At 35.4% G+C, this 13,996-nt stretch overlaps 1 protein-coding gene and 1 long non-coding RNA gene across 2 annotated transcripts; both read left to right on the top strand.

Moving 5' to 3' along the window:
* Window positions 1-2,159: 2,159 nt before the first annotated feature.
* On the top strand, window positions 2,160-3,085 carry LOC120068106. The gene is made up of 2 exons (XR_005479093.1): window positions 2,160-2,534; window positions 2,621-3,085. It is a non-coding gene; the product is annotated as an uncharacterized LOC120068106 (long non-coding RNA).
* Window positions 3,086-7,590: 4,505 nt separating this feature from the next.
* On the top strand, window positions 7,591-9,562 carry LOC120067461 (uncharacterized ATP synthase C chain-like protein). The gene is made up of 2 exons (XM_039019020.1): window positions 7,591-7,657; window positions 8,020-9,562. Exons 1-2 carry the CDS (start codon window positions 7,591-7,593, stop codon window positions 8,691-8,693), a joined length of 741 nt encoding a protein of 246 aa, XP_038874948.1. The 3' UTR covers window positions 8,694-9,562.
* The last annotated feature ends 4,434 nt before the right edge of the window (window positions 9,563-13,996 follow it).

Consider the following 13,996-nt stretch of genomic DNA (forward strand, 5'->3'; position numbering starts at 1 on the left):
ACACAATTTCTTTAACAACTTCACAAGTAGACATACTCGACATTCATGGTAGAGTCAGCAATACAGCCTTGTTTTGTACTACGCCATACTATTTTCTTGTGCATGAAAATTATTCTTTTTCATTTCTTTTGACAATGGAAATTATTCCTAATTATTTTAACCAAATTTTGATTAAAAAAAAACTTGAAGGACTAAATTAATGATCTATTGAAAGTAAAGGAAATGAAATTAGACATTTAAAAGTAGAGGAACTAAAATTAGATAAACCCAAAAGTACAAGAATCAAAATGGATCGAAATCATTTTGTTTAAAAAATACATCTAAACATTCAAAGTATAAAAAATATCCTTAAACTTAAGAAAAGTTCATGCCTTTACTATTAGTATATGAACAAAAACTATTAATGCCTCGTTGCAAAAATAACTCTATTTTTTTTTTAGAAAAAAGGTTTGAAGATGCTCAGTGCAGTGACCAATTTGTTTGAAGTTTTCTTGAGTTTGAAAAAAAACCAATTTTAAAACAAATTATATAGATAGCTTCACTTTGTTTTTCATATAAATACTCTCATTTTTCTCCTATTTGTGTAATTCTAACACCTATTTTCCCAACAACTAAAATTAAAACAAAACTTTAAGTTAAAACATAAAATCCACAAAATCTCATAAAATTCAAAAATCAAAATCTACCCTTAAAATATATCAAGATAAGAAATAGCCAAATACAAGAAAAAAAGAAAATGTATTTTGTAATTAATAAACACTCTACTACTAACATACAACCTTATTAAAACATTTAAATCCTCATATCCCTAGATGCTTCCATTATTCTTTTTCTTCTTGTTATAGCATATTCCTTCATTGAAGTGGGTTTTTTTTTAGATAAGAAAATGTCAAATAATTAATAAAAAGAGGAGTAAGAGTGTATTGAAGAAGAGAGAGGATAAAAAAGGGGAAAATAGAGAAGTAAAAGAGCATCAATTATTTTTGTTCATATATTAAGTATTTTTTATATAAAAAATTTGCTTTTGAACTTTATACTTTGTGTAAAAAAATACCTTCAACTTTCAGAAGTTTAAAACTATCCTTAAACTATTAAAAAGAGTTCAAAAATACCCTTATCGTTAGTTTTGGATGAAAACCGTTAAAGTTTTATTTAAAAAATGTCTGAACTTTCAAAAGTTTCAAAAATATTCTTAACTTAAAAAAGTTTAAAAAATACTTTCACTATTAGTATACGGACAAAAATCATTAATACATCATTGCAAAAATAACTTTAAATTTTTTTTAAAAAAATACTTATACTGTTAATATGATGATCAATTTGTTTGAAGTTTTTTTAAGTTAAAAAAGAACCAATTTTAAGACAAATTATATAGATATTATTTTTTTATATAGATACTCTCATTTTTCTCCTAATTATTCAACTCTTAGCTTACACTAATTTTCTGAGCAACTAAAACAAGAACCAAAATTCTAAATTAAAATATAAAAATCCCACAAAATCTCACCAAATTTTAACTTTGAAATATCTCCTAAAAACATAACAAAACAATAAATAATCAAATAAAAAATATAATTGGCTATTAACACGTAGTTAATAGGGTATTAAAGAAGGGATGAAAGAAAAAATATAGAAAATAGAAAAGTAAGACGATATTAACTGTAACGTCCAATTTAGGTAAATTTAAATTAATTCGAGAAATTATTCATTTTTTTTTAATTCAAGGCCAAAGTTTAGACAATTAAATAATTTGTTGGGTTTAGTTTAATTGGATGTTGTTTGGAGAAGATTTATTAAAAAGGGGTTTGGTGGTTTGAGTTTTATTTTCATGGGAAGAAGGGAATTGGGGGTTGTTTTATTTTTTTTTTTGGTTTTGTTTTTTAAAAGAATTAACGTTTATGGGTTTGGTTATTTAAAAAGGGGACTTTGGGATGCGTGAGGTAAAGGAAAAAAAGAAAAAAAAAAAAGGAAAACCCTTCCTTCCTCCCAACCGCACGCAAGATCCCTCTCCTCCAAGCCTTCTTCTTCCAGCCGTGCAAGGAGCCCCGCCGCCTAGCCGTAGCAGCCGTCGATCGCGCACCAGAAGGCGTCGCCGGTCATTCGAGTCGCGTCCCAGGCCACGTCGTCACCTTCCTTTTCCCGTTTTCGCTCCACCGTAGGGNACTTAGCTGCCTCCCGCGCATGTTAGCGCCGCTTGCCGCTCGACTTCCGCCTTCAGCCAGCCGAATCGTGTGCCGACGTCTCCGCTAGCCGAGCCCTTTTTTCGTTCCCATTCGCCAGCCGTTGGCCTAAACCCAAGCACCCTCTGACAGTTCTGGCGCAGACAGTTCCGGTTGTCGCCGGATCGTGGTTGGTTCCGCTCGAACTTCTTGTTTGGAGGTAAGTTTCGGGTTCTTTTGGTAACTCATCGTCATTGGTTATTCTTGGGCCAAAGCTAATTTACCCATGGAATTTTGTGGTTGGATTCTGGAACTTGTGGTGGTGAAGAAAGTTTCCAAGCGAAGGTCTATTTTGGGGCAGTTCGGTACCCTTAGGTAAGTGGATGTAGTTTCAATGCATTTGTAGGATGGGTTATGCTGCTATGATTTGTGTCAAACCATTGTTGTTGTTGTGTGGCCAGGTTGGACTGATCATTTGAAGTGTTGGGAGTTCGTTCGAATGTGTGGGTTTCGTTGCTTTCGTGCTTGCATTGAATTTTCTCGTTGTGTCAAACTTAAGTAAGCGATTTACTATGAATTGTGAACGATTACGTAGTCTTAGCATGAGTTATGATGTTGGATGAATGCTTATATTGTATGAGATTGCAGTTTCCATTGGGCTATGCACATCACATGTTGTGAGCCTTCGGGTGGTGTCCCGGGAAGACTAACAGAGTATATTTATATATTCACCCTTTTTTTCCTCTCATGTCCATTTGAATGAGTCCTTACTTCAACGCCTAGTTTCATTTTGATAGTGTCTGGTCTAAGAGTTAGCATTTTAAAAACCTATGATTTCTCCTTAATTTCATTTATTGATTTATTTAATTACTATTTATTTTAAAATTAGGTTAGGGGTACCCAAACAATGAATCGTTTGTTGTAAATTCTCTGTTTTTTTTTTTCTTTTTGAAGTTCTCTTCCTTATTCCGTTGAGTTTATATTTAACGTAGTAACTTTATTTATTTATTTTTCCTTTATCTCTTTTACCTAAATATCGTTCGAGAAATGTATTGTCAAGCATATGCATGTATAGAGTAGCGTCCTAGAATTATATTAAAATTTAGGGTTATTACATTAACCGTTTGTGTCCATATAACAGTAAGGGTATTTTTTAACTTTTTTAAAGTTTAATGACATTTTTGAAACTTTTGAAAGTTCAGGGGTATTTTTGATAAAAAAAAAAAACAAATGATTTCCATCCAAAACTAATGGAAGAGTTTTTTTGAACTCATTTCGGAAGTTTAAGGATATTTTTGAAACTTTTAAAAATTTAAGGATATTTTTTATACAAAGTATAAAGTTTAGGAGTGTTTAATTTAGCCTATTTTTTTAAAACTTGTTTTAAGTTTTAACGGTAGCTTTTAAGATTAAGGAAATTTTTGACACAAAACACTAACGTTTTTCATCCAAAATTAATAGGAAGGGTATTTCTGAATTCTTTTGAAAATTTAAGGGTATTTTTGAAAATTTTGAAAGTTCAAAGTTTTTTCTTTGCCATAAAATATAAAATTTAGGAGTATTTTATATAATTTAACCTTTAATTAATTGTATGAAAATATGCTTGATATACACTTGTGTTAAAAACAATTAAAAAAAAAGTCTAATTAAAAAACAATGAAATGTTGTTTCTATATTGTTTTTTAATTTCGTTTTCAATATTTAGAAAACGATGGAATACAAAATTTTAAAAAATAAAATAAAATAAAAGGATTACAGAAGTTTCTGTCAAATTAATCATTTCTCATTATTATTTCTGGTATCACGAGCCAAATGAGCCATAAACTATTTTGAAACATCGTCCCATACTTATAAACACATCCAAGATCTTAAACGAATGCTTCATCCACCCTCTCCATCCTTCCTCATTGTAATTTTCTCTGTTTTATCGAGCTTAATTATATCAAACTATAAACAAAATCTATGAGGACAATAAAATGATACCACAAAATATGTCATTAAAATTTTTGGAAGATTAATTTAATACTAATATTAGTTAATAATTAAATTAATTATAATAAATTTAATAATTAACAAGGCCTACCACCTCATGTGAATCCTTGTAGTTTTAGTGACTACAGAAGATATCTCAATAACGTGGGTAAAAAGATTTTTGAAGAAACGAAGAAATGCTTTTTTTTCAATAACACGTATAAAGAAAAAAACTTGTTTCTCTTAATCTCTCTCAATCTTTTACAACTCAAAAGATAACTTACCTTGTGAACGAATGTTAATTATCCTTGTGATAAATCGCCCATCTTACTAGGGTTTTTCCAATAATTTTGATGCTTGCTACACGATGTTAATAAACTGAATTAAAAATCCAACATTCCTTAATGTTCGTTGTTTTCTTCCTTTTTTTTTTTTTTTTTTTTGAAACATGAGACGTTTTTTCTTATCCTTGTTATTTAATTTCTAACCATGTTTATTTTTCGTATTCCGTTTATAATCTCTCCACGATGTTTACATTTTCTTACTTTTGTTCTCATGAGAACTAAGTCCCACCATATACACGTCAATATTGTCAGACCTTAAACGCCTTCACGCGATCTTCCTCCAATTTGTGATGTCCTACAACATCAGTTAGAGACCTAACACCTCATTATGGGTAAGATGCACTTTCATATGTGGAAGGATCTACTAACAACTTGAATATGTTGATCATCAATCATGTTAGACATCTCTTTCATGTGTTGTCTCAGATTGTGATTCGGGCGTATCTTATACATGTCAAACTTTATTGTGAGTTACCTAATTTTGGTGATAGAAGTTCTACCAAATTTCAGCTTCAATGCAACCCACATGTCCTTAGTCAAATCATAAGATTGGAACCCATGCATTATATCATTGTTCATTCTGCTCAACAAAGTGATTTGAGCCAATAAATTTTTCTTTTTCCAATCATATTAAGCCTCATGGTCTCTTTAGTGTTGATTTGAGTTATCTTTTTCAGATTCACTGAAGATATGATTCAAAATTTCTGGAACCTTTTGCTCTTCCACAACATATTGTACTTTATAGGCCATAATCCATAGTTATCCCCATTAATCTTCTCACATTTGTTAATTTCCTCAATTCGAAATACTACAAATGTTCAAAATCATCATCAATGTTATGTAAAAAATTACTATTCACAAATTTATCATATTGCAAGAGAATCATTTACAATAATTAAGTATTAAATAAATAAAAACAATGAGACATACTGATAATTTGATCACCCACATTCAAAATTCCAAAATGGGCACATTTTTGCACAACTACAATTTTTGGCCTTCGTTGATGAACATATTTTTTATTTAGTTTATGCTCGTGACAAACACCTATCAATAAAACTTTCATTTATAATTTAAATTTAATTATTAATTTAAAAATGCATATATATTGACAGTTATAAAACGTCGGACTAATACCCTAGGGTTGCTCCAGTTGGGATGAGTCATATATCCATATATTATGGAATTATAGCTTTTCGAAGCTTGAGAAATAAGCCCGTAAATAAAGGATAGGATCACTCCTGTCATATGTATTATTTCTTCTAGATCTGTTAAATATGTGATTCAGAAGGTTCCTTAGACTTTCAACAGGTAAAAGTGATCTAAATATGCCCAGTTTTTTGTCAATTGTTAAAAGAGATCTCCTTTCCCAAATAATATATTGGAACTCGTCATTCACAGAAATAACATGCTTGACTATGTGCACCAAATCTAATTGAAAGTCCAGTTTAATTTTAATCTCATTCAAAACATCTATCATCTTTGAACTTTATACAAATTCTTTTTGGTCTCTCTATCATTCGCATATTTTCTGTAACAAATACAAAAATAATATCAACGAATGATTACGATCACAAAACAAAAGAAAAATAACAAAGAAAATATATTTCTGGATTATAAACATATACAAGTAGAGTACTAAAGATAAAATTTAGAAGAGGGCTCTGTACATATATAGTCTAAATAAATAGGTATAATTACACAATTATCTAAATATTCCTATTTCTTAAATGAATAATCTAACCCAATTTACTTCGCAGCCCTTCTTACTATTCATTTTTTTTTTTTATATATAATATTATTAATATACCAAAAGAAGCATGTAAGGGAAGCTTGTTGCGGTAATGAACTTTTGAAAACGATTTTATTTTCAAAACATACACAAGTAAAGTTTCTCCGAAAATTCAAAAATTATTGCACTCATAAATTATTGACCTCTCGATCTACTTACAGCTGCCCAGGAAGAAAAACGTCGTCTAGGCGTTCCCTGTTGCTCCGATCTCCCCTACGCCTAGGGCGTTGTCTGGGCCAAGAGCCATAGTTAGTTGCTGTTTCCATTTGCTTGTTTTTTTTTCTTGTTGTTGATACTGGCAAGACCCAGCCAGATGATGTCTGCTGGTTGGTAGTGAGAGGACTCTTAGTACCTGCATACCCAAAAGGGGGCGCTGATTAAAAAACAAGAATTTGATTTTTTTTCTTGCTCTCCCTTAGCAGCGGGGAAGGAGTCCATCTATCTGCCTAGCTTTGGTAGATTTCCTCCAACGCAATCCACATAAATTCAAGGAATCCCTTGGTGGATAAGTCCGACGGTGCGGAATTGAGTTTCTCGTCCGGTGGATCTGATCTATAGTTAGGGGGCAATACATACCAAAAGGTTCGAAGAAGGAACGCGCATAAGAGTATATAACCAACCCACCCTTCTGTATAACCTATTCACATTAGTGAAGCGGGGCATAAGGGAAGTGCACGTTTGTGAGACCTTAGTCGGGATGCATAGGGAAGTCAACCTACGAGCACGGAAGAGCGTGGTACCGCAGCCCCTCTCTAAGTAAAGGTCAAGTCTCTTTTTCAGCTAGAATGTAAGGAAATTGAAAGAAGCGTGGAAAAGGGTCAAACGCGGTTGCTAGCATCGAAGAGAGCCGACAAGGAATTCCATTAATAACTGGCCATTTTGATTCTTTGGAACAACTCGATGAATTTAGTAGATCTTTTTAGGAGGACCAAATGACTCTCGATAAAACTTATCCTATTTTTACAGTGCGATGGTTGGCGGTTCACGGACTAGCTGTACCTACCGTTTCTTTTTTAGGGTCAATATCAGCAATGCAGTTCATCCAACGATAAACCTAATCCGAATGAGAGAGCTATGACCCAATCAAATCTGAACGAACAAAATGTTGAATTGAATCGTACCAGTCTTTACTGGGGGTTATTACTCATTTTTGTACTTGCTGTTTTATTTTCAAATTATTTCTGAAATGAAATCAAAGAAAATACTAAATAATAGTACGAATTATCTTATCCCATTAAAGGAAAGGATATCATCTCATAATTATCTATGACTGTTTCTGTCTCTAGCACGACCACTTGATGAAATGGGGAGGGAAGTGGGACAAATGGCCGAGACTACTGGAAGGATTCCTCTTTGGATAATAGGTACTGTAACTGGTATTCCTGTGATCGGTTTTAGTCGGTATTTTCTTTTATGGTTCATATTCCGGCTTAGGTTCATCTCTGTAATAATCGGATGAACTGAGTTGTAGACATGAAAGCGTAAGAACTCAACAGGATCCCCCTCGAATCAGAAAAAAAGGTTCTGATAAACCGGGAAAAATTGAAACCAAGAATAGGGATCAAGAAATAATTAATTATTTGATTATTTCGACACCCCCCTCTCATTCCCCCTTTTTCCATAAAGAAGCCCCGCTCCCTAAAGCGAAAGAAAGGGCCCCTCTCTGATAAGGAAACGAAATAATCTCAATTTGATGACAAATCCGGTCCTCTTGGTTTTCTCAATTTCTATATTTCGTGCTCTCTCTCGTAAGTATGGCTCGAGGATTCTACCACTGTGTTCTCTATTGCGATATTTCTTGATCTTTCTACTACTACGCCCTGTCTTATCTTATTTTGGGACCGCGGATTTCTTGACTTCTTTCTGGGGACCTTCTCTTTTTCGGGATCGTCGGGATGGATAGCTGGTCATGGTAACCAAGGCGACACCTCTTCTGAGTGGTTTACTTATACAGAAGATTTTTCTTATACAGAAGAAGAATCGGCCAGTTCCGGGCGTAGTAGAAGTACCTCGTCGGTCAATCAACCGGAACAAGCTGGGCCTTCCAATGCCGTACCCGCCCCCCAACCCGCCGCTGCCCCAGCAGCTCAACAACGGAATCACCTGGATCAACCAAATGGTGAAGGTGGGAATCCATTGGATGCTGAAAGGGAGGCTAGGGCACAAGAAGAGGACGCCCGCATCTATGCCGCGATTGAGGCTATCACGAACGCCTGCGAGAATGAGGAGGCGACCATGGTACGCCGAGCCCACAGGATCTTGCATGAGCGTGGGCTCAGGCTCGAAGATCCGGAGGATGTCAAGCGTGCTCTCCAGTTGGCTCTCATGACGACTGGGAGCACGATATCGATGACCGTCTGCGGCATTTCCGTGTGCTCAGACGCGACTTCGAACATCGCGCTGTTCTCGATGGAATATTTTCATTGATGAGCTCAGGGGCTTGGGAAACCCGCAGGTCAACCCCCGACATTATATCGACTAGAAGTAGAAGACGGCCTCTCTCGGGAAACATGGCCTAATTTCTCTTCTTTTTTCGGGGGCCCAGAACGCTAAAAGGTGGGGGAGAAGCAAGCCGAACCTCTGATCGACCTGGAAACATCACAAATTCTCGGCGTCGAGAGAGATTTGAGATTCCGTAATAACTCAGCGAGTGCTTTCTAAGAAAGGGCTTGACTTGGAAGAAGAAAATGAAATACGAACAACCGCGCTGGTCGTAATAGATCGACTTTCATGCTAGTTCTTGCTCCAGCATGAAAGTTCCATTTCAGGGAAGGACGACGTACCATGATACTTTCCGTTTTGTCGAGCCCAGCTTTGGTCTCTGGTTTGATGTTTGTACGTGCTAAAAATCCGGTACATTCCGTTTTGTTTCCCATCCCAGTCTTTCGCAACACTTCAGGTTTACTTCTTTTGTTAGGTCTCGACTTCTTCGCTATGATCTTCCCAGTAGTTCATATAGGAGCTATAGCCGTTTCATTCCTATTCGTTGTTATGATGTTCCATATTCAAATAGCGGAGATTCACGAAGAAGTCTTGCGCTATTTACCAGTGAGTGTATTATTGGACTGATCTTTTGGTGGGAAATGTTCTTCATTTTAGATAATGAAACCATTCCATTACTACCAACCCAAAGAAATACGACCTCTCTTAGATATACGGTTTATGCCGGAAAGGTACGAAGTTGGACTAATTTGGAAACATTGGGCAATTTACTTTATACCTACTATTCCGTCTGGTTTTTGGTTTCTAGTCTGATTTTATTAGTAGCCATGATTGGGGCTATAGTACTGACTATGCATAGGCTACTAAGGTGAAAAGACAGGATGTATTCGACGAAATGCTATTGATTTTAGGAGGACTATAATGAGGAGGACGACAGACCACTCACGATCTACTAAAGGGCAAGTAGCTTGATTGGTTCGAATCCAAGTCGTGAGATGGCAGTGACGGTGAGGAAAAGGCGTAGGTTGGCCTGGCTTTGGCTTGCTCTGGTCATTATGGCGATTGATGATCCCAGTGCAAACAATAAGTCAGAGTCCCTTAAAAAACTCCCAGTGTATAAAGGAACGTTCGGGCCCCCCAGTCGTCGCAGGGGTCCCTCACTCGGGTATCAGGACGAGAAAGGATATAACGGTGCATTGAAAGATCCAACAGTCAAAGGGAAACAGAAGGTGAAATAGTAGGTTTAGAAGCAGGAAACTCCTGAAGCTGAAAGCAATCTCTTTTCTCTTGTTACCACGCCATTATAGAATGAGACGAGCCCTTATGCCGCCTAAGATGAAGTTGCAATCCGATTGAGAAGAAGGTATTCATAGATGGGACTTTCCGGTCATATGAAATAGCATATGATAAGCTTGGTCTTTCTTCCCGTACTGATACAGTATTGAAAGCTAGGAAGTCTAATGCATTGGCCTAACCTTATACCAGGGATTCCATTCCATATACCCCGGATGCCAAGTCCCGTAACTTGCTCTGCTCCCCATCGAAAGAGACTGCGCTAGGAAATAGAGTAGGCTCCGACCTAAGATATGGTAGTAAAGTCAGTCTAAAGCCTTTGATGAATGGCAAGAACGTCCGCTTATCTTGATGCTAATAGATGGTCTAGCTAGAGATGCTAAAGTCTCTTCCTCATCACTCATCAATTGCATCCTTCTCATTGCCTAAGGCGGCAAAGATCGAAGATGATCCGAAGTAGGAAAGAAAGACCGAGCAAGTAGTATTGACTTAGACGGCCTACCTTCATACAAAGACTGATAGCTTTCGGGGAATGACTTATTTGATCTCTTCTATGCTGAGAATCATCTGTGAATCCCCATTTTGATTGACGAGATGCGGGTTTTGTCTTTTTTCTACCCGCCTTTATTGGTATGGGTCACCCACTTAATGTAAAACAACTTGATTTATGTTCATCTCATACTCGCAGACAGAGGAATTTACATATATAAAGAAGATCCGACTCTGAGATTGTTCGGGAGACATGGTAAACGCCCGGAGGTACGGACGTAGTATTGATTTGGAATGGAATGTTCGAAGGCGAAGGTGCGTTAGCTGTCTGGTTGTCTGATACGTAAGTATCCGCCCAAGTGTCAAGTTCACATGTTGCCTGTAAGTGAATGCGGGACAGCTAGGGGTAAAGCACTACTGGTACTGGATGTCAGGTAACAGCTTAGCTATAGTAGCGCGTAACAACTATAGTAGCTAAAGAGTGCTGTCATAGTTTAGTTACATTCTCTTACAACCTGCGTTTGAATGTATATAGTCTATAGAACTCAAGCTAGCGAGTGAATGTTGCGGAACGACAACAGAACGATAGCTATCGCTAGCAAGCTAGTCACTGTGCTGTTCAACATGCCGAGAAGTTTCCCTACCAAGTGTCACGTGATCGACCCGCTATCGCTAATTCAATTGAATTCCATAGGCCGCTATCGCTATGAAAGACTATCATTCACAAGCGGAAAGTTATTCAATGCATTCATTCACTGTAACTATGGTAGAGAAGATAGCTGTAAACACCTTTGCTCTTGTTAAGCTGGTCTTTCATCTTTGTGCTATAAATGAGCAATGCCCAGACCTGGCTCAAGGATAGAGAAAGAGAACAGATAGGCTCTTCCCTCTGTTGTCACAAAGATTTTTGACTCAGTCGGGAGTGAACGAGATTCTGATTCAAGTTTCGTCAGTCAGTATCAGTAGCTAGGACTGGTAGCATGCTTAGAGGAATAAGCGATGCCATTGAATCTGTTAGAGGAAGGCTGGGGTTCTAGCCCATTGTTGGGATATATAACCTGAAGCCTCATAGTTAATAAGTTATTTGAAATAATGATTGATTATTTTATATATGCAATTATTCATTAAGGAAAGATCGAAGGTTATTTTATGTAACTTGAGTAATATCTGGTAGACATACAGATAGATCATGTTCAAGTAATAACCTAAATGGTCTGTAGTACATGGATAAGATTTGGTGCCTTATTCTAGTGACACTATGGACGATCCACTTTGTAAATGTTACAAGAGTTGTAAATGTTACAAATGATTTGATCCAAATAGTTCATGTGAAGACATGTAAGTAGGGATATCATATACAAAGAGTTTGTATAAGATCAGACCGCGAAATGATTAATCTTTCTTTATAACACCGTTGATTGAAGAGATTAACATTTGATAGGATGACCATAGGTAACTCGACCTCAATCCTGAGTGAGTTATGAACTCTTGTCTATGACGATAGTCCTTTTATTTGTACGGTGAGAGTGATTCGACTCACCGACTCAATAAGCCTACCATTTTGGGGATTTGTCTGAGTAGAGAGTTGAGACATAGCTACACAAGATGAACTTCTCTCCTTTCCGTCTTTAGGGTAGTAGATGAATTGTTCCCTTTAAGTGCTGAATCTTGGTCTTGAACAATAGGGCCCCTCCCTCTCAAAACCAAATAGGTTGCTCATTAGAGAATCAATGAGATTTAAGGAGTAAGAGGTAACTATAGAGGTAAAACGGTAATTTGACCCAACTATAGTTACGAAGAATTCGTGAACGGTTGACTTACTTATAATTGGTTATATCTATGACCACAAAAATATTCTACAGTGCAAAGAGTGCAACTGTGGGTCTTTAGTGGAGTTACCCACAATTAATAAATATCGATTAATTTAATAATTTAATTAAAGAGTTTAATTAATTAATCTCGTATTATTGGAGATTCTAATTTGTAGGTTCATTAGGTTTCTTTGCTAGCTCATTAAGGTTAAAATAAGAATATATAGTTTTGGAAGAATTTGAAAATTTCAAATTTTAAGGGAATTTAAATTAATTGTACATGATACAATTAATATAATGTATATATATACATTATATTATAAAGTTAGTTTTGAAGATATTCAAAATTGAACTATATAGTATGAGAGAATAATTTATTTAGATAAGATTCAAATATGAAATAATATGAATGAGATTCATATTATATTTATAAGTTAAATTTAATATGAATGAGATTCATATTATAACTATAGGTTGAATTGAATGTAAATGAGATTCATATTAAAAATAAAGTTTATGAAAGGAAAATGCATTTAAATATGATTAAAATGTAATATTAATTATACGGTATTTAATTAATTAATATTAATTTATTACATTAATTAATATTAATTTAATTAAATGTTAACTCCTCTGTAATTATAGGGGAGTTAACGTGAGAGTGTGGATAGTTATCTCCCCTCTCACTTGATTTGCAACATAGTTATGTATTTTGAATGAGAAAGACAAAGAGAAGAATGGTTCTTCTTGGAACTCACTCTCACACTCAATTCTCTCTTTATCTCTTATATATCACTCAAAATCATAGAGAAGAGGTTTATTTGTAAACTTCTTCCCAATCTTTCAAAAAGGTTTCCACGAACCTTTTCCTTGCTGTAGAATAGCGGGGGAAGATCTTGGTCATGGTGTCCTATTCGAGACCAAAGAAGAGTGGTTGAGATCGTGATCATAGCAAAGATTTGGAGAAGATATTGATGAAAGTCTTCAAATGTACTTTCTTTCTCTTTGAATTTCTTTACAGTAAAGCATGCTGAATTAAAATATGTTAAAACTTCTCTATATTTTTCTATGTATTCGAAACGCATATTAAAAGCAGACATGTTCACACGCTTCTACTCGGGATTCAATCCCTTTACCTACTCCATGTTTTGGGCTCCAATTATAATAGTTAGAAACTTAGTTGGTGTTTCTAACTATTATAACACCCAATTAACTACAGTATTACTATTTCAAATCCTTATTTGTTACAGTATTTAATTATTATTTCCTACCAGTTGCCTCTCATACTCATTAACTCAAACTAAAATAGTATGCAATACCCAAACATAGGCTATTATTGATGGGATTGGATCCCATAGTAGAAGCGTATAAAAACTTTTGTTTTGATTTTGGGAAGATGAAATTATAGAAAATTAAAATCAAAACACACATTAATAGCACCGAAAATGTGCTTTCTTGCTCCATTTAATTCAGGATTGTTATTAAATTTTACATGTTTATTTGATGAGGCTTTGAGCACTTAAGAGGTAGAGTCGGGTGTTAATGACGAAACAATGCTAAAATGGGCCAAAACAGAACTTAATTACATCAACAAGGAAATTGAGTACTGAAAATTACGAATTTCCCCTGCATGCACGGTGCTCTATGGCACCTACTCGGTGCTGTAAGACAGAAAGCCCCTATTTCGTGAAAAGA

This window comes from Benincasa hispida, chromosome 12 (assembly GCF_009727055.1).
Source record: "Benincasa hispida cultivar B227 chromosome 12, ASM972705v1, whole genome shotgun sequence".
NCBI lineage: Eukaryota > Viridiplantae > Streptophyta > Magnoliopsida > Cucurbitales > Cucurbitaceae > Benincasa > Benincasa hispida.